Genomic DNA, 18,637 nt, shown 5'->3' on the forward strand with positions numbered 1-18,637 from the left:
GGAATATCCCTTTGGCTAGTTTGGGTCAGCTGACCTGGCTGTGTCCTCTCCTGGTTCCTTGTGCCCCTCCAGCTGCCGCCTTGCTGGCAAGGCCTGAGAAACTGAAAAGTCCTTGATTTATTATAAACATTACCCAGCAACAACTAAAAACATCAGTGTGTTATCAACACTATTCTCACACCAAATCCAGAACACAGCACTGCACCACCTAATAAGAAGAAAATTAACTCTAATCGAGCTGAAACTGGGACAAGATTCTATTCTAAGCTATCATCAACTACATGCTGTGATCTGTGTGTGTCAAGTAATGAAAAACTCCTGCTCCCATCTTCCTACATTTTAAACTTTTAGCACAATAGATAAAGAAAGTAACCAAGCACTTCTGTCTTTTTGCATGAGCCCATTGTTGTAGGCTATGCCTTTTTCAGTTTGTTTTAAAAACTGCTGCAACTTTGCAGACACTGCCATTTGACCAAAGGGTTTCATAGAAGAGAAATTTGCTTGAAAGGTGCAGCCTCCTACAGTATCATCGCCTGAGAATACAGTCTCCCTAAGAGAGCATTTAGGGATCTGTCACATGTCCATTAAATGTCCCTCTATGCACTTATAGTATCCTATAACCTATTCACCATAGCAAGGCATGGACTATTAGTCTACAAAGCTAGGGGAAAGTATAAAGCACCTGCAAATTAATCTCACCAATTAAGTTCCGTAATATCCACAAAACCATTCATTTGTTTAATAACAATCAATTGAAGGTAAAAACATTGCCAATACTAGCAAAATAGTACAAAAATACTCCCTTATGAATAAGATATGTAATGTGATTCTTCACACTTTTAAGTAGTTGCCAGCATTTACAGCTGTGAGCACAAAGTATTCCCTGCCCAAAAGAGAGACATTTCATCAAATATTTTAACTGGTAATACACTCTCAGCAGTCACAGTCTATTTTGAGAGACATTGACAATTTTCAGAATAAAAGTTAATGTGACTACTAACTATAAATACACTACCCTACCTCCATTTAAATCTATCGTAGTGATGAAGGAATTCCTCTCAGTTAATTTTCTTAATGCAAAACTGGAAAGTTTGAGAGGTTTGTCAAACAAAACAAGATATTAATGAAAGAAAGATATGAAAATACATCTCATTTTTTAAGAGTGGAACAAGTGCAAACACTCCCTTGTGTGGTGAGAAAGATAAGGAAAAAAAAGTATGATTGCACAACTATGTTCACAGAAGGTAAATAACCCACTATAAATGGCCGGAAGAACACATTCTGATTATCTAGTCTGAATTCCTTCATACTCTAAGATTTTATGAGTTACTTCAAGTCCAAAAGTGATAGTTGAGTTTTTACAAAAACCAGCATACTTCAATTTTTAAGATTTCCAATATGAGAATCTAGCACAGCTCCTGGTTAGCTGATCTACTGCCTGGCTACCATGACTGAAAATTCTAAGCTTATTTCAAGTTTTCTAGTTAAATTTGTCCAGCTCCAATTACAATATTCAACTACCTTTTGTTTGATTTGTAGAAGTGTCTTCACTATCAACTTTTTAGTCTATGTAGGCCTCTTAAATCATGAAGGAAACCATCCTCCTTTGTCTTGCATGACAGACCTGAGCAGACCGAGATTCTTGCATCTCTCACTTTAGATTACTTTTCCAATTTTTCAGTTATTTTTACAGTATCCATTCAAAGAAGAAAACTAGAAAATATCACAAGGCCAGATTGCTGGACCACAGAAATTAGTGAAGATTCAGTAATTCCTCTACATAGTTCTATTACTTCTCTTTAGCTCTGGCATTTACTAGAAGTGGTATCAGAAAATGAAATGGCAGCTTAACATTACTGAAGTATTAAAAATAGAGGAAGGAAAAAAATAGTTAAGGCCACAATGAATTTTGTACCAGCTTCAATACAGAACAATTTTTTAGAACATTTTAGAACATTTATAAGTAAATCAGTTCAACAGCTCAGGAATAAAGACTTCAAAAACTGTTTTAATGGGGATACTTGAAGAAATTTGGCTCCTATTGTAAAAGTACTTTACGTCCAATTGAACTAAATAGAAACCCAAACTTTCTGTATGGCATTAAAAATAAACTCCTCAAGCTATGCTTATAGACTAAAGTTAATTACTTTCACCATTATTCATCAAATCTCATAAATGTAGTTTAACCACAGGAAAGAATATCCTCTTTGAAAATAGCTCCCACATACTGTCATACTCCTGCCTCATATATGCCCTCAATTCCAAATACCATTATGGCACATGACAATAATCATCTACTGTTTGTAATGAAGGAGGAAGGAAATAATCCTCAAAAAAGATGGACAGAACCCATCTTTGCACAACAGCAGTCTGGCTTCATTCACCAGGGAAATGAACTTGACAGCAACAAATGAGACACTCCAGGGCCATGACAGCAATTTCTTTAAGTTGTCATCCATAACTCAGTCCTTAAAGCAGCAAAACTGTCTTGTGATGCTAACTCAGAAGTCCTGTTAATTTAGTGCCTCCAATAGCATAAATCATTTAAATACACTGACATATATTAACAGCTTATTCTGTGAAAGAGATCTAAACTTAAGTGCACAAACTGAAAGCACACGTATTTTGTAACTGTACAGCAACCACACCATGGCAGCTAAGACTAAGCAAACTGACAGTAAGAAAAGGATTACCAATTAAGCAAAGAAAGTCTACTGGATATGACATAGTTGTAGACACAAATATGTGTAAGATAACACTCCACCCATACATCCCAAAATGAAAGACCAAGGGAAATGGTGCAAAGCATGGTGCATCCCATCTCCTTTGAAACACGGGCATTCCTACAGCTTTCACTTCAAGGCCAGAAATGTAATCTGTGCAATTGATTAATCTAAACCATGAAATATGAAGGTGCAGGGCATTTGTACTCTCCTTAGCTTTAAGGCAGAACGTGATTCAGTTAGAACTTCAGATACCCAAAGAAATCCTGTAAATATGGATATAAGCTTGGCACTCAAATTTCAAAATTAATAGCCTCGCTGTACCATTTTTGAAAAACCATAAAATATGGAGAAAATTGACTGTTTCTACTGCATAGTGGATCCTAAAAAGGTATTGCATGAAGTATGCAGCTCCATGGTATTATAACACAAAAACTGTAATGAATACTTAACTTTAGCGATTCTTTTTCATGGCAGCCCTGAAGTAGTCACTAAATCTGGCATCAGGAAGGAATTTTTCTAGGGACATACTGGCAAAAATCCTAGCTGCTTTTCTCTTTTTTTCCCCTCCCTTAAGTACTAAGCAGAGAAAATCTGTTTAAAACAGCTAGCATGTCCTATTCATACAAGTTTGTCTCTCTAATTGCAAAGGTAAGGAATGCCCGAAATAGAAATATAGATGGAGAATAGCTTCTTTAGTTAAGGTTAAAATAATCTAGCTTGGTATTTTCACTCAATCATTAGTTTGCTCATGGCAAAATGGTAATTAAATCTCTCTTAATTGATCTATAATGATTCCTTGCCTAAACTCAACATTTAGAATTGTTTTAGATGAGAAGCAAAGTGTTACTAATAAAAATTTAGGCATGATCCTTCAGGAAATATGTTGTACTATTTCTCTCCATGACATGACCTTGTAAAATGACATTTAAGTTTTAAATTTTAACACAAAAATATATCACTAATCCAGAAAATGTCCAAAATATCAGCAAATGTGAACTCAAAGTAGATTGTCAGGCTATTCCAACAGATAAAAAGCAGCCCACAGTAGGGCAAAGTGGTAGTAAAAAACTAGTAAGACTATTACAACTACTAAGGCAAAGACATATTACTCCACTCAGGAAATACCTTTGAGAACAAGCCATTTAGTATGCATTAACAGAAAGGAACGTAAGGACATCACCCAGAAATGCTTTATCCCACAAATGAAGCTCTTGGCAATATCATGAGAGGTTCCTACACTTAAAAACTTTAGATAACAACAAGTGGTTGAGATAGACAGGAGAAGCTTATGCATTAAAATGTGGAGAGTACCCAGCTGGAATTATAGAATATCTTTTAGGTTTTCCTCAACTTCATGAAATATGAGAACCAACAGAGATCAGGATCAGCATGAGAAAAACTGAGAACAAATTTGCCAATTTTATCCACTGTCCTGCCTTGCAAGAGCTCTCTGGATATACCCTCTTCCCCATGTGTATTGGCTCTGGCTGAGATGGAGCTAATTCTCCCCACAGCAGCCCTCACAGTGCTGTGCTTTGTATTGGTAGCCAGAAAGGTGCTGATACCACACCAGTGTTTTGGCTACTGCTGAGCAGTGCTCACACAGCATCAAGGCTGTCTCTCCAACATTCCCCACCTCACCCCCAAAGGCCAGTAGGCTGGGGGTGGGCAAGGTCTCGGGAGGGGACATAGCCAGGACAGCTGACCCAAAGTGACCAAAGGGATATTCCATACCATATGATGTCTGCTCAGATGTAAAAGCTAAGAGAAAGGGGGGGAAGGGGGGGCGCACTGGTTATTATGACATTTGTCTTCTGTAGCAACTGATATGCATACTCAAGCCCTGCTTCCCAGGAAGTGACTGGACATCACCTGCTGATAGGAAGTAGAACATAAATCTTTTGCTTTCCTTTGCTTTTGCTTTATTAAACTGCCTTTACCTTAACCCACGAGTCCTTCTCCACTTTATTTTCTACCCCCCCTGTTTTGCTGAGGAGGGGGAGTGATAGAGCAGCTTGGTGAACACCTGGCATCCAGCCAACATCAACCCACCATACCATGACACTGCCATCATATTTTTGTTCCATAAGAAATTAATTCCTGACTCACAAAACAGCTCTCTCCCCCCTTAAATTGTTCTTAAATATAAAAATGGAAGAAATCTACTATAAATGTTTGTTTTGCAACATGCAAATTATGTGAAGTTTCTTCACCCAAAAGGCAAGCAAGAACATATAAAGATACTGAAAATGGTTGTTCACAAAAAAAAAAAATATCAGATCCTGTAATCTACATGTTGACAAACTGTTGGGTTCCCTCGCTTCACCAAGTAGTAGATACTTGTCTTAGATTCTTCTACTTGACTGTTTTCATCAGGTTAAGCATTTGGGATTTAGTTTAACAGTTTAAGCTTTATCAAGTTGTCACAAGAGCAGCCCCATTTTGATAACTAGATGCTCCAGTTATGGCTTGGTTTAGGGTTGACAAGTATAACTCATTCGTGGCACATGAGAAGCAATGAAAGGCTGTTTTGCATTACAGCTTTAAAAATGTGGGCACTTTTTAAATTTAATTTGTCACTTAGCTTTTGCTAAGAGGACATTTTAATTGCAATTAAAGGGAAATGGGGCTTTTAGTTTAAATGTAATCCCCATATTTAAATGATCTGTAATGGCACAGTGTTCCAGTGGGAACACTGTTGTTTCACAATGGGCCCTGATGGTGACGTGACATTTGTATTCAGGTCCTGTATTATCCATGTGGCTAAAGGACTTCCAATTTCATTTCACAGCCAGAAGCCTGCAGAAAACACCAATTGACTTGCAGAACCCATTTGCCAACAAAATTCAGCCTCTTCTCAATGTCTGGCATCTGGCAGTGCTCAACATTTAACTCCAAAGCAGAGCCTTGCAGCCATCATGATCCCTGGGCTGGGGCACAAAGTCAAATTTTCCCCTTTTATTAAGGAAATTTTTTCACTTTCGTAGAGAACAAGAAACTTAATTTTTGATGGATGAATATTAACAAATTACTGCTTTAATAAGACTGCATGGACCATTTTTTCCCCTCTATAGTACAAAGAAGGTTAACTGACCTTTTCTTCAAATCTGAGATCTTAGTTCAACAGGCATCAGCAGATATTTACTGTGCATTTCCATATTCCTCCATTTTACCAATGCAATTTAATTAAAAAGACAAACCAAGGGGCTCCAAACAGTTAATCAGTCTGATATACTGAAGTCTTCAACCATAGTCATCGATAGTTAAACACATTAAGATCAGCATGTGAAATTTACCTACCTAGACACTATTTAAACAGCAACAACATGAAGAATTCCAGCTGCACTCTAAAGTCTGGAAAGTGTATTCATGTATTATTGTGGCAAGTTGGAAGTGTTCACCAGTGCATCACTGAAGCTGCATCTAAATTCTTCTAGCATGAGAAGTATATGAGCAAGTCTTATAGCTTTGACCTGTAACTTAATCTTTCCAATACTACACCTTTGGAGCGTTTAGCTCAACCTATTCTTTGATGTACAATAGGGGAATCTGCTGAGCATAATTATATCTGATCTCTCCTGATCTAGAGTCTTTAAAACACAACAAAAAAGCCTTCCACATAACTAGGTAGTTAACTTGAGGCCATTGAATCATAAATTGTTTACAGAATTAGGACTTTGCATTAGAAAATCGCCAGGTTCATACTTAGATGTGAAGTATTTAATTTTGTTTTTTAAATCAGCATCTTCAAACATACAAACCCAATCTGATTTCTACTGAAGTCAACATAATTTACCATAAACTTCAGCAGGAACTCTGATCAGAGCCCAATGTGTCTTTCTAGTATCCTTGATCAATGCCATGCAGGAAGAATCAGTTAAGTTCTAATGAAAGGTCCAAGTGACCCAGTCAAGGAGCAAAGCTGAAGTTATTTAAGTATGCTTAAAAACCTATGCCAAAATGGAACTGACAAAGTGGCCATATGCCTAGTGGTTGGCAGACAGCATACCGGTGCAAGCAAGCTAGCATTTCTTAACCAGAGTCTATATTTACATACTTTACATGTCCTAAAATCTCCATAACTACAATGTTGCTACCTATCTGTGAAATGAAATCATAGATAAATATTTTTTTAAAAAAAGACATACATATATGCCAGTTCCAGATTACTCTGAACAGATAAAATACAAAAAGTATGCAAAGGCCCGTCCCACTCCCTTTATTGATATTTTAGTTCTCTGACATCCTAGAAGATGACAAGATAGGAAAACAAACATTATTTGAGAACATAATACCATCGCCCCCTTTAACCCAATATCTGAGTTCTCTGACACTACTGGCACAGATCAAGTGTCACCAGGGACATCCTGCTCTTCCTTCTGTAGTTTGCTATCGTAACTCTGGTCTCCCTTAAAACCACCTTCAACTTTTGTACATTCACATGCATGTTTCACCTGGAAAAAGGAATGTGTTTAACTAGAGCAAAACTCAAGGTGAAATCCTAGCAAAAACATAGCAGCAGCTTCTAATTTTCACACAAGGTATGACTCAAATTGGAGATTCATCCAATTAACAGAAATTTTCAGGGAACTTGCTAAGCTCCAGTTGAAGGAGTCCTACTGGTATGGGGAAAAAATGGACAGGTTCACAACATAAACACAAGCTAGAGGTGGAAGATCCAAGTTAAGTTCTACCCTTAGCCTACTGCACACTCAAGTGATTGAAATGTATTTACAATTAAAACTGTGGTACACAATAAACATATTTTGATACTGTTAGAGAAGGCAGAGCAGTTCAGGACTGAAACGACAGGGTCTGCCTCAGATTGCAAATACAGCAGCTGAGGTAGCAGTGAGGCTGGAGGCTGCACTGTGGCTTTTTGGGAGTGGCAACTACAGCTCTGGTTAAACAGAGCTAAACTAATCAATTCAATTAATCTAAAATATCGCTTATTTGATGCTGCAGGCAGAGAGATTCCACCTTCAGATAGATGCTGTCAAGAAGATGACATTAATATGGAACTGATGAAACAAGAAGAGGAGTCACTAAGAAAATTTAACAAAACCTTTATGTTTATTGGCAGCACATGGTAAGACTGCTACAGGTTAACAGATGGAGAACACATTTCTGCTTCTCCCAGCACCTACCAGCTCAACCCACATAAGCAACAAAGCATGAGACCCTCTGGTTTTCAGTATGATGGGATACAATTTTGCTGCGTACATGTCCAGCTTGGCAAAAAGCATTATTCCCCAGCAAGCCAAGGCATCATAAAAATTACATACTAAGAGGGTTGGTATACTTGAAGGCACAGTAGTTACATCTACACTCTCTGACAGAGCTTTGCCTGCTCTGATATTAAGGCTTTTCACCACAGAAATCTATAATATCAACTATAGACAGCCAGTGCTTTATTAGCCTAATGCCTCATTTAGAATGAACATAATTTATGCTAAACAGGTTATATCCTATCTTAGCCCCACCAGACAACATGCAATCAATCATGGTCATCTTTAACCTGTAACAGTGTGAAACTTAAGTTTTGGATTTGACTTCTTTCTAAATGAAGCATGTTGTTCTTGCTTGGATTTAATTTCATTTAGATTGATTTTGGACCTTTAAAATGTACCAAGAGCATTATAGCTTTGTTCTTTGCAATGTTTCCATATTGTCCCAAGAGGCTTCATCAGTAGGTTTTGGGTTGTTGTTTTGTTGGGGTTTTTTTGTTTTGTTTTTTATATATATATAAATATTCCACACCACATAAGTCAGAAATAGCAATATTGACCAGAACACACCTCAAGACAGACTTCTGTAAGTCTAGATTTGAAGTATCTTTCCAGATTGAGTGAGAGCACAGGTAACTACTCCAAGTTCTATGAATCACAAGGCAATTCCAATTCAGCTGTGTGTCTTCAACTCGCTTTGAGAGAGCCTCCAAGGCAGCATCCAAAACCTTACTACAGCTAAGATATACACATTAATTCTTTCACTCATACACTCAGTAAATTATCTTTTAGAGAAACAAATTAGTATTACCACTGTATTTTAAATAATTCAGTTTGTATTTTATCGTTTTTATCTTCTATATGCTTATATACCAACCGGTTAGTAGTTTGTTTCAGTACCTTACATCTAGGAAAGCAATGCTGGTGGTTACTTAATATTATATTTTCCACTCACCTACCCACCTTTAAAATATTGGTGCCATTTACCTTCAAGTTGTTTTTAATTTCACATCCCTACCACAAATTCCTAGATTTTGAGAGCTTCTGAAGCAGCAGTTCAAAACTGTCAGTTAGTTTCTGGAACACTTTAGAGCAAGTGTCTTCAGACTTTACCAGTTTAAATATTCCTTTCCCATTTCAGCCTGTGTTCCTCTGTTGTACAAGTCATGTACCTGGTCACAACTGACCTTTCCTGTAAAGCAGTGTTAATTGTTATAGCTCTCTGTTATTTGATCTCCTTTCCTGCTCAGTAATGAACTTCTACTTTCCTTCGTTGCTATCTTCTCATACTCTTAATGAATCTTCTGTTTTTGCCTTCTATTTCTCTCTAGTTGTGAATTGATTTCTTCCTTAAATCTTTCCATTTTAGTGCTAGTGGCTTATATACTTACCCTCAGTTGTGTACCTACGTTTCCACTTTTTGCTTTATTCTTTTTAGATCCTCAGGTACTAACAACCTGTTGCAAACATACTTGTTTCATACCACGCTTCCTCTCCTTCAACTGTAATTGTCTCATGTAGTAGATCAGAAATTCAATTTCATCCAACCTTAACTGAACATGCAAACCTGCAGAAAACTCTTATGTATTTTACCTAGTATCACAATAAAGTTTCTCCCCATCCTAAATATGTAATTGTTTCTTCATTATACACATGAACACCTAAATGATTTTGAAGTCTATGCATTTACCCAGTTCATCCCAGAGCTGCCTATACTTGTCAGTCATTGCAGTTCCTTGTTGTCTCCAAAGTAACAGACGAGGGTCAGCCATGAACTGTTCTGTTATCAATGTCAACATGCGAGCTCCATTTGAATCTCTCATCTTTAGCATCTCTCGCACCTAGGAAATGAATCTTTTAATACAAACTTGAAAAAAACAAACTAAACTGCAGTACAGACAATATGTTATAGTATTAAACATTTAATCTGTTAAATAAGAAATATAATTTATATCTCTGATGTGAAATTTTTAAGTAGAAAAAAAAATAGTCTGCCTTCCCAATTTTAACAACAATTTTTTAGTTTCAGTATCCCACTGTAATTCTGCAAACACACTTCTTCCACAAGTAATCCCCAGGCGTATTATGCAAGCTGCCTCAAGACCATCATTTCTACAGGTTTCTCCAGCATTTTTGGGGGTAGGAAGGAAGAGAACAGCAAAGCTACAGACAGTTGAAATGTTACTTCATATCTTTAAACTGATCTCAAGACAGACCAGACTGTGTTCCACTGCATTATTAACTTGCCATCATGTTCCCAAGACTTTATCTTGTTTTAGAACAGGACTTTGAGTAAGATGTGAACAAGTACAGACTGGCTGGGGGGAGAGAAAAGAGGGAAGGTTTAGGGCACTCAACATACCTTTGCAAAAAGCAAATTGAGCTGCTTCCCTGATCCATGATATCCACCCTGGGAGAGGAAGAGTTTAACCTGTTCTTGGACCTGTTCCTCATCCAAATGCCAGCAGTTTTCATCATCTGTGCTAGCACCTGCTGTTGGGTCAGGAGCACCTGCAAACAGCAATAAGAGAAATCATTATGTTCTATATAAAGAAGAGGTTTGTTTGTCCAGGAGAAAGGAGTACTGCAGGTTTTTGGATTTGTGTATTGTCCTGTTTTAGATGTCTTGACTTTCATCTAAAGGTTCTTTAAAATAGACCTAAATTTATCCTCAGTAGTCTTAAGCACTTAGAAATGACAGCTTATGAAAAGATATTTAAATAAACTATATTTTATAATAAACCATTAAAATCAAAGTGAGATTTTTCCTCCCATCTCAGCAGCTAGTGTAGAATGCTTTTGCAAAGAAAATTATACTTTACATAGTATTTCAACAACTGATGCTACTGTATAGATATCACTGTATATACATTTATGTCAAAGTATTCTGTTAAGGGAAGGTTGCTGGAGTTAAACAAATCTGTGCACAAAGTTAAGGTCAAGCTGACTCTCAAGTGGTCAAAATTGATGACTGAAAGGACTTCTAATCAAGGGAGTCAACCTTGGGAAACAAAGAACAGATAATAAGAACACTGTTATCTAAATTATGCAGAAAGAAGCCTCCAAGTAAGAAAGTTCTGGCCACAAGAGGAGACAAGCTGATAAGGTGTTGCAACCCACAGAAAATTAGTTGAAAGTAGGACAAAGGTAATTGTGGTAGTGGGAGATTGTGACCTCCAACTCAAATAGCCCCCCCAAGAGAGGACAAATGCCCACTTGGGGAGCATGCATAGCTGGTAAAAAACTTCAGTAGCGCTATCTGAGGATGCGTACTAGTTTGCATTAGAAGCGAGAAACTTGTAACCAATCCTGTACATAAATGAAAATGAATATGTAATGTACTATGAATGTGCAAGTACTATACTGTATATAATGTGTACCCTTGAGTAACTTGGTGAGCATGCTCAGAGGAAACATTCTCCCATGCTTCCAGCGCTGTAATAAAGAATGCCTGCCTTCTAAAACTTCAAATCAAGTCTTAGAGGGTTTTTCTCCGAGACTGACTTTACAGTATCACAACTGCAATGTTAAAACCTGTGGCGATGCAAGTCGAGACGGACATAAAAACACTATATCTACGTGACTGGGTTCTGACAAAATGGCCAAAATGGCGTTTATTGTTTTTACATATTGCTTATATGTCTTAGAAAGTATATGTGTCAAATGCTGATAGGCTTTGTCTTCTTCTTGCTTGCTATTTGCTGTTGCTGTAGGTGCCCGTATGCTGCGGTTCCAAGTTCCGATTCTTCACATCCTGTTTACATGCCTGATATTTTTGTGGCTGTCTTAAAGGAACACGACTAAGTCTTTGAAGTCAACTAATTCGTCTGCAGATCTGCTGCAGACCCCAACAAAAACCAATCTCACCAAAACACCCGTGTAACTTTTGTACCTTCAGCAATCTTGCTCAGGTTTAAGTGACTGCTAGTGAGCACTGCTATTGATGAACATGAGAAAAATCATCACCTCAGTGCCTCTGAACTGCAATGGCCCTGCAAAGCTAAACAAAGAGTACAAAAAAATAATAATCCCCAAACAAATCTAAAGTCTTTAAGCACTAAAGGCATTTCCATCATAAATACAGCTGTGTAAGACCATGGTGCTTCTGAAGGAGTATTTTTTATATAGGCAATGTCTTCAGCACAGAGTCAATTCAGAGCAATTCTACCTAAATTTGCCTAGTGCCAACTGAAGTGACTGGATTTACCATCAGGCAGTGCTTTTGCCACAGGTTGCTCTAACTCAGATTTTGCAGTTGAGATCAGTGATTTTTCACTTGTGGCCTCTTCTAAAGGTTGACAAAACTAAAACAAGTTCTTGCAGCATCTAACAATCTACATATTTCTGAAGAAGCCTGCAGCTTCACTGGATATTTTTTAAAAGATATTCAAACTGAAAAGGTTGAAAAACACTTATCTAGACTGTCAGGGAAACAACTCAAGGTAGTGCATCACCATACCAGATGTAAGATATTTTTAGCATGCCCAAGACTCAAATTAACTTGACACAACTGTGTAATCTCCGTGTCTGTAAGGTTTTGAGATGTTAGAAATTGAATTGCATAACACAATATATCACTTTTAAACCCCAGAACATGTTGTTACTAAAAGAAAGATACTGTCAGGGAAGGAAAATTACTTGGTCAGATTTGTAAAAATTTGCTTTTAAAGAAGTCCTGAGAACACGAAAAGCAAAGATAGCTACAACTCTTCAGATGTATAGGAATCGAAAGATGTATAGAAACATTGATCCTATTGATTTAAGCCTTTATTTCACAATTGCAGCTTTGCCATGCAAGCAAATCTTTTAAGCAGTTGCAGGGAATGCTAGAATCTTTATACAATGAAAATACAACCAGAAGATTTAAAGGGTCAGAGGGATGTCTTGTCTACTAGTTGCTGATAGAGTTAAAAAGTTTTCCAGCTCAGCAACTTCCTAAACTGCCTCCAACTTCAGAGCCTACATCTCTGAACATTGCACTGCTGCCCATATACATATTTTTTTTTTTTTAGATCAATAAGAAATTACATCTTTGAAGATGTAAAAGAACTCCTCTGCCTTCCACGGGAACCATAAGAGTGTCTCAGAAGACAGGAATCAAGCCCAAGACAGTACAAAACCCAAGGAATGAAAAACTTCCTCTTCTGTGAGTGCTTCCATCTTTACTATGTTAGTTTTAAGGGGCTTTCAATTCAGTCAGCTACATGAAACACATGCTGATAAGTCTTCAGCTGCAAAGAATGAGATAAAAAGGGAAATCAAGCCACTTGAGAACAAGCAGTGCAGCTGTTGAATGGACTCAGGTTTACAGTAGTTTAAATTTCATTGCTCTAAAACACAGAGAAAAGACCTGTGAAAAGCTACTGTATAAAAGCACGAATCTACAACACACACATATTTATCCCTCACTTCAATGGAGATTTATCATTATTTAATCTTGGTATAGCTACTTTTAAGTCATATTAAAAATAGCCTAAGACTCCTCAGCTAAACTTCCCTATTTAGCAAAAACAAAATTCCTTCCATAACTGTTTACATTTTATCAAAACTCATAGGTCAGTTTGTGCTAGAAGGTTAAATTTCAGCCAGCTACTGCAGATTCTTTAAACAGGGTTCCTTTACAGGAACAAGGGTGCCTGCTGCTCCATGCCAGCAGCACTGCCCCCCCCCCCAAAGGCCTCTTCTCCCAGCACATTCACAAATATGCCTTCCCCAGGGGCTCAGCATAGCTATACTTACACCAGCATTATTTTCATGCCACTGGGTTAGAAGACTATAAAAGCTGAAGACACCAAGCTGAGGGTCTGACCTCTACAATGCTATTCAGCACAGTACTACTGATAACTTCTGACTCAAAGCAGTATTTCCTCGCAAGATCGTATATAGGCTACACTCAGTATGATCAAAATTTTTAATTGGTATGCATAAAGAATTTCCAGTATACATGTAACTGGCACCAGCTACAGTTGTAATTCACTGATCTTTCAATGCCATTGGCAGTCTTCAGCAATAACCAAGGACTAAAATGTCATAGAGACAGTGCGTCTGATTGGGCACAAGTTCAAACCCCTTTTGCAGCCCTGGCAGCAGCAGGGCCTCCTGGTGGTGCTGCCAAGGAAGCCTCAGCTCCCACTGCCCATGTCACTCTTGTTTTGGGGTCGAGACACAACCATCTCCACATCTCTACACCTGCCACTTTTCAAGATCACTAAATCCACTTATAGTCAGGTGTACACTGATTGATCTAGTCTGCTTCCTCTCCCACTAGCGTGCACACAGACTTAAGCAACAGACAGGATTTTCTACACTGCCACTTTTCTTCTGAATACATGGGATCAGGTGAGCTAACAAGAAACTATCTGAACAAGCAACATGACTGCAATGAGGGAGCTGCGAAATGAAGCCCTAGCAATAGCTGGCAAGTAGGCTCAACACTACTTAGATCTGAAGGGTCAACCCAGAGGTGGCAGCTTTGCTTGGGGTTGTCCTGGTTTCAGCTGGGATAGAGTTAGTTTTCTTCTTAGTAGCTAGTACAGTGCTGTGTTTTGGATTTGGTGTGAGAACAATGTTGATAGGACACTGATGGTTTTGGTTGCTGCTACGTAATGTTTATACTATGTCAAGGACTTTTCAGTTTCTCAGGCCCTGCCAGTAAGAAGGCTGGAGGGGCACTGGAAATTGGGAGGGGACACAGCCAGGACAGCTGACCTGAACTAGCCTAAGACGTATTCCATACCATGTGACATCATGCTGAGTATATAAGCTGAGGGCAGAAGGAAGGTGGGGACATCCAGCATTATGGCATTTGTCTTCCTAAGTAACTGTTATGCGTGATGGAGCCCTGCTCTCCTGGGGATGGCTGAACACCTGCCTGCCCATGGGAAGTGGTGAAAGAATTCCTTGCTTTGCTTGTGTGCGTGGCTTTTGCTTTACCTATTAAATTGTTTTTATCTCAGTGCTAGGGTTTTACATTCCGATTCTCCTCCCCATCCCTCTGGGTGAGGGAGGAGTGAGTGAGCGGCTGCGTGGTGCTTGGTTGTTGGCCAGGGTTAAACCACGACAGGGTACAGTGTGGCCCCAAACAGGCACCACAAGGCTTTGGTAGATGGACAATTTGGCTGTGAAGAGGAACATGGGCAGCCCTGAATTTTATCTCTGTAACACAGTTTGGTACCAAGACCAAATCCCTTTCCCCACTTGTAAACTGGGGATAAGTATTACTTATGCGCTTTAGAGGGGTGTCATGGGGACAAATTAGTTCCCATTTGAACTATGAAAGTGAAAAGCACTGTATAGTTAATACTAAATATTAAAACCTTTAAATAAACTGTGTCATTTTATAATCTCTGGCTTTAACTTCTGTCATGACTGATCTTTGAAATAGGTTTTAAGTCATGTACTTACAGTTAAATACAGTAAATATTTATACTCAGGCATATGGATATGGCCATACATACTCATATTCTTTTACTAAAATTACAAAATTGCAATCTTCGCAATCAGAGCAGAAATACTGTACACAGTTGTTTGTAACACTAAACACCAAAATAAAATTTGAAAACAGAGTATTTGAAAACCTTTTATATTTATGTTCATAACAGGTTACATGTTAAATATAATCAACTCCCAAGTTATAAGAAGCAGCAGCATTATACGAAAATTAAACTTAGATCATTTACATAGCAATTTTAAGAGCAACTGCTTTAAAAACGAGCAACCGTATTCAAAAATTGGTATCATATATGGAGAACTTAACCTCAAAAAGTAAATAGAAGCAAAGCAAGGGCCCTTGACGAAAATAGGCTAAGAATAGCTTATATTGCAAGCTATTCAGGAGAAGGATCTACAGTAAATCTTAGTTAAAATAACAACAGAATGTAGCATATTCAAGGTAAACTTCTTCCTTGGTCCTTATTTCTGAAGTATCACAAAAGTTGGTTTAACCTTCAAAGTAAACCATGCCGAATTACTCACTCAGCCATACAGAACGCTTTGAAATTAAATTTATAAAAGTCTTATAAACTTAATTATCAAATGAACTTTAGATCAGTTAGTACTTATTAAATGTCATATAAAAAATGATTACAAGTAAAAAGCATAAGTACTATGCAAAGATTGAATGATCCCAGCTAGAAACCAATACTGATGCACGCTTATTCACAGCAGAACAGCAACTGATTTTATAAACTTGGTGTACTCCAAATTATTCTAAACAATAATTATATAGTGTTATAACATTGTGACCAGCAACTATTAAAGCAATACATTGAATGTTTACAATAAACTTTGTTTTAACATGCTCTGGACAGATCTGTTATCTCAACACTTTGAGCCCCACACTGGGTGCCAGAAAGGACTGTCATGGTTTAACCCCAGCCGGCAACTAAGTACCATGCAGCTGCTCACTCACTCCTCCCCCTGCTGCATGGGAAAAAGTATTAGGAGGAAAAAAAAAAAACAAACAAGCTTAAACCTGTGGGTTGAGATAAGAACAGTTTTACAATTAAAATGAAGTAAAACATTATACTAACACTAATGATTGTAATGAAAAACAAGAAGAGAAAGAGAAATAAAATTCAAGTAAAAAACCCCAAAACAAGTGATGCACAATACCACCCACTGACAGATGCCCAGAGCCAGTCTCCGAGCAGTGATACCAGCCCCCCAGCTAACTCCCCAAAGTTTATATACTCAGCATGACGTCATATAGTATGGAACAACCCTTTGGCCAGTTCGGGTCACCTGTCCTGGCTGTGTCCCCTCCCAATTTCCAGTGCCCCTCCAGCCCTCTCACTGGCAGGGCCTGAGAAACTGAAAAGTCCTTGACATAGTATAAACATTACCTAGCAGCAACCAAAAACATCAGTGCCCTATCAACATTGTTCTCACACTAAATCCAAAACACAGCACTGTATCAGCTACTAGGAAGAAAATTAACTCCATCCCAGCCAAACCCAGGACATACAGAAAAAAGATCATAAACTTAACAATTTAAAAATATTATGCCTTTGATTCCCCAAATGATTCAAAGGTTAGACATAAGTCACTTCATCTTCTATTTAATTTACGAACTCTAGGGTGGAATACAACACCTGTTCAGCAGCACACAGCATCAAAGCAAAACAGCAACTGCTGTGAAGCAGCCAATATTAATGAGAGAAAATGTAAAGACAGGACAGGTATGCTGCTTTTCATTAGGACAGTTAATTTTTTCCATGGTAGCTTGTATAGGACTGTTTTGGATTTGTGCTGCAAACAGTGTTGATAATGCAGAGATGTTTTAGTTATTGCTGAGCAGTGCTTACACAGAGTGAAGGCCTTTTCTGCTTCTCACACCACCACACCAGCAAGTAGGCTGGGGGGTCGCAAAAAGTTGGGAGGAGACATAGCTGGGACAGCGCTGACCCCAACTGACCAAAGGGATATTCCATACTACATGACATCATGCTCAGCAATAAATAGCTGGAGGAAGAAGGAGGAAGGGGACATTCAGAGTGATGCTTTGTCTTCCCAAGCAACCATTATGCATGATAGAGCCCTGCTTTCCTGGAGATGGCTGAACACCTGCCTGCCGATGAGAAGCGGTGAACGAATTCCTTGTTTTGCTTTCCATGTGTGCATGGCTTTTGCTTTACCTATTAAACTGTCTTTATCTTAAGCTTCAAGTTTTCTCACTTTTACTCTTCTGATTCTATCCCCCATCGCACTGTGGGGGGAGTGAGTGAGTGGCTGTGTGGGGTTTAGTTGCCAGCTGGAGTTAAACCACAACAGTCCTTTTTGAGGCCCAATGTGGAGCTCAAAGGGTTTGAAATAAAAGCAGATCTGATTGGAATGCAGTAGATCAAATTTATAGCTGTTATTGCTGTTTACGTATTAAAGGGCAGGCTCCTGTGCTTGCTTGCCTTGCTGTATATTGTATATTGCTCATTAGTGACTGCTGCTTGCTGCACTGCTTATCATCTCACTGTGCTGGGCCCAGGAACATTCTGATAACAGCAATGGTGATGCACCAGGGCTGGTAGATGGCCAAGGTATCACTGCTGTTTCTGTGCTGCTGTACTGGACAGGCTGGAACTCCAGTGTGAACTCGAGTCAAAGGGACTGTGACCTGTGGATGAGTCCATGTGGGAGCAGGACACCCCAAAGCGTCTGTGGCCGTGGATAAGCCCACGTCAGAGCAAGTATAACCATGGCTACAGTTGCTTTGGGATGTGTCTGTGCTGCAGCAGGTATACCTCTGAAGGGATTGCGGCCCAAGGACAAGTCCACGCTGGAGAAGGTACGCCTTGAAGCATCAGTGGCTGTGCATGAGGTCATGCTGGAGCACCTCAAAGCGTGTGGCCACGGATAAGCCCACGACAGAGCAGGTACACCCCTGGAGGGACTGCAGCCAAGGGTAAAGGCCATGCTGGAGCAGTTTGACTTCTGAAGGGACTGTGGCTGTGAGTAAGGCCACACTGAAGCACGTATATCTCTGAAGGCATTGTGGCCCATGGAGAAGGCCACACTGGAATAGGTGTACCTCAAAGCAACTGTGGCTGTGGATAAGTCCATGCTGGAGCAGGTATACCCCTGGAGAGACAATGGTTCATCATAAGACTCCACTTGAAGCAGATATACCCCTAAGGGACTGCAGTCTGTGGATAAGTCCAAGCCAGAGCAGGGGCAAGGGGAGGAGTTCAT

General features: G+C 38.9%; 1 protein-coding gene across 1 annotated transcript in view; it reads right to left on the reverse strand.

Annotated features, from left to right (window-relative positions):
- Positions 1-18,637, reverse strand: part of LOC129783124 (zinc finger SWIM domain-containing protein 6-like) — a 114,625-nt gene that overhangs the window by 34,438 nt on the left and 61,550 nt on the right. Inside the window, 2 exon segments of the mRNA XM_055792872.1 lie at positions 9,645-9,795; positions 10,317-10,465. Of these exon segments, the coding sequence (XP_055648847.1) occupies positions 9,645-9,795; positions 10,317-10,465 (300 nt within the window).

This window comes from Falco peregrinus, chromosome W (assembly GCF_023634155.1).
Source record: "Falco peregrinus isolate bFalPer1 chromosome W, bFalPer1.pri, whole genome shotgun sequence".
NCBI lineage: Eukaryota > Metazoa > Chordata > Aves > Falconiformes > Falconidae > Falco > Falco peregrinus.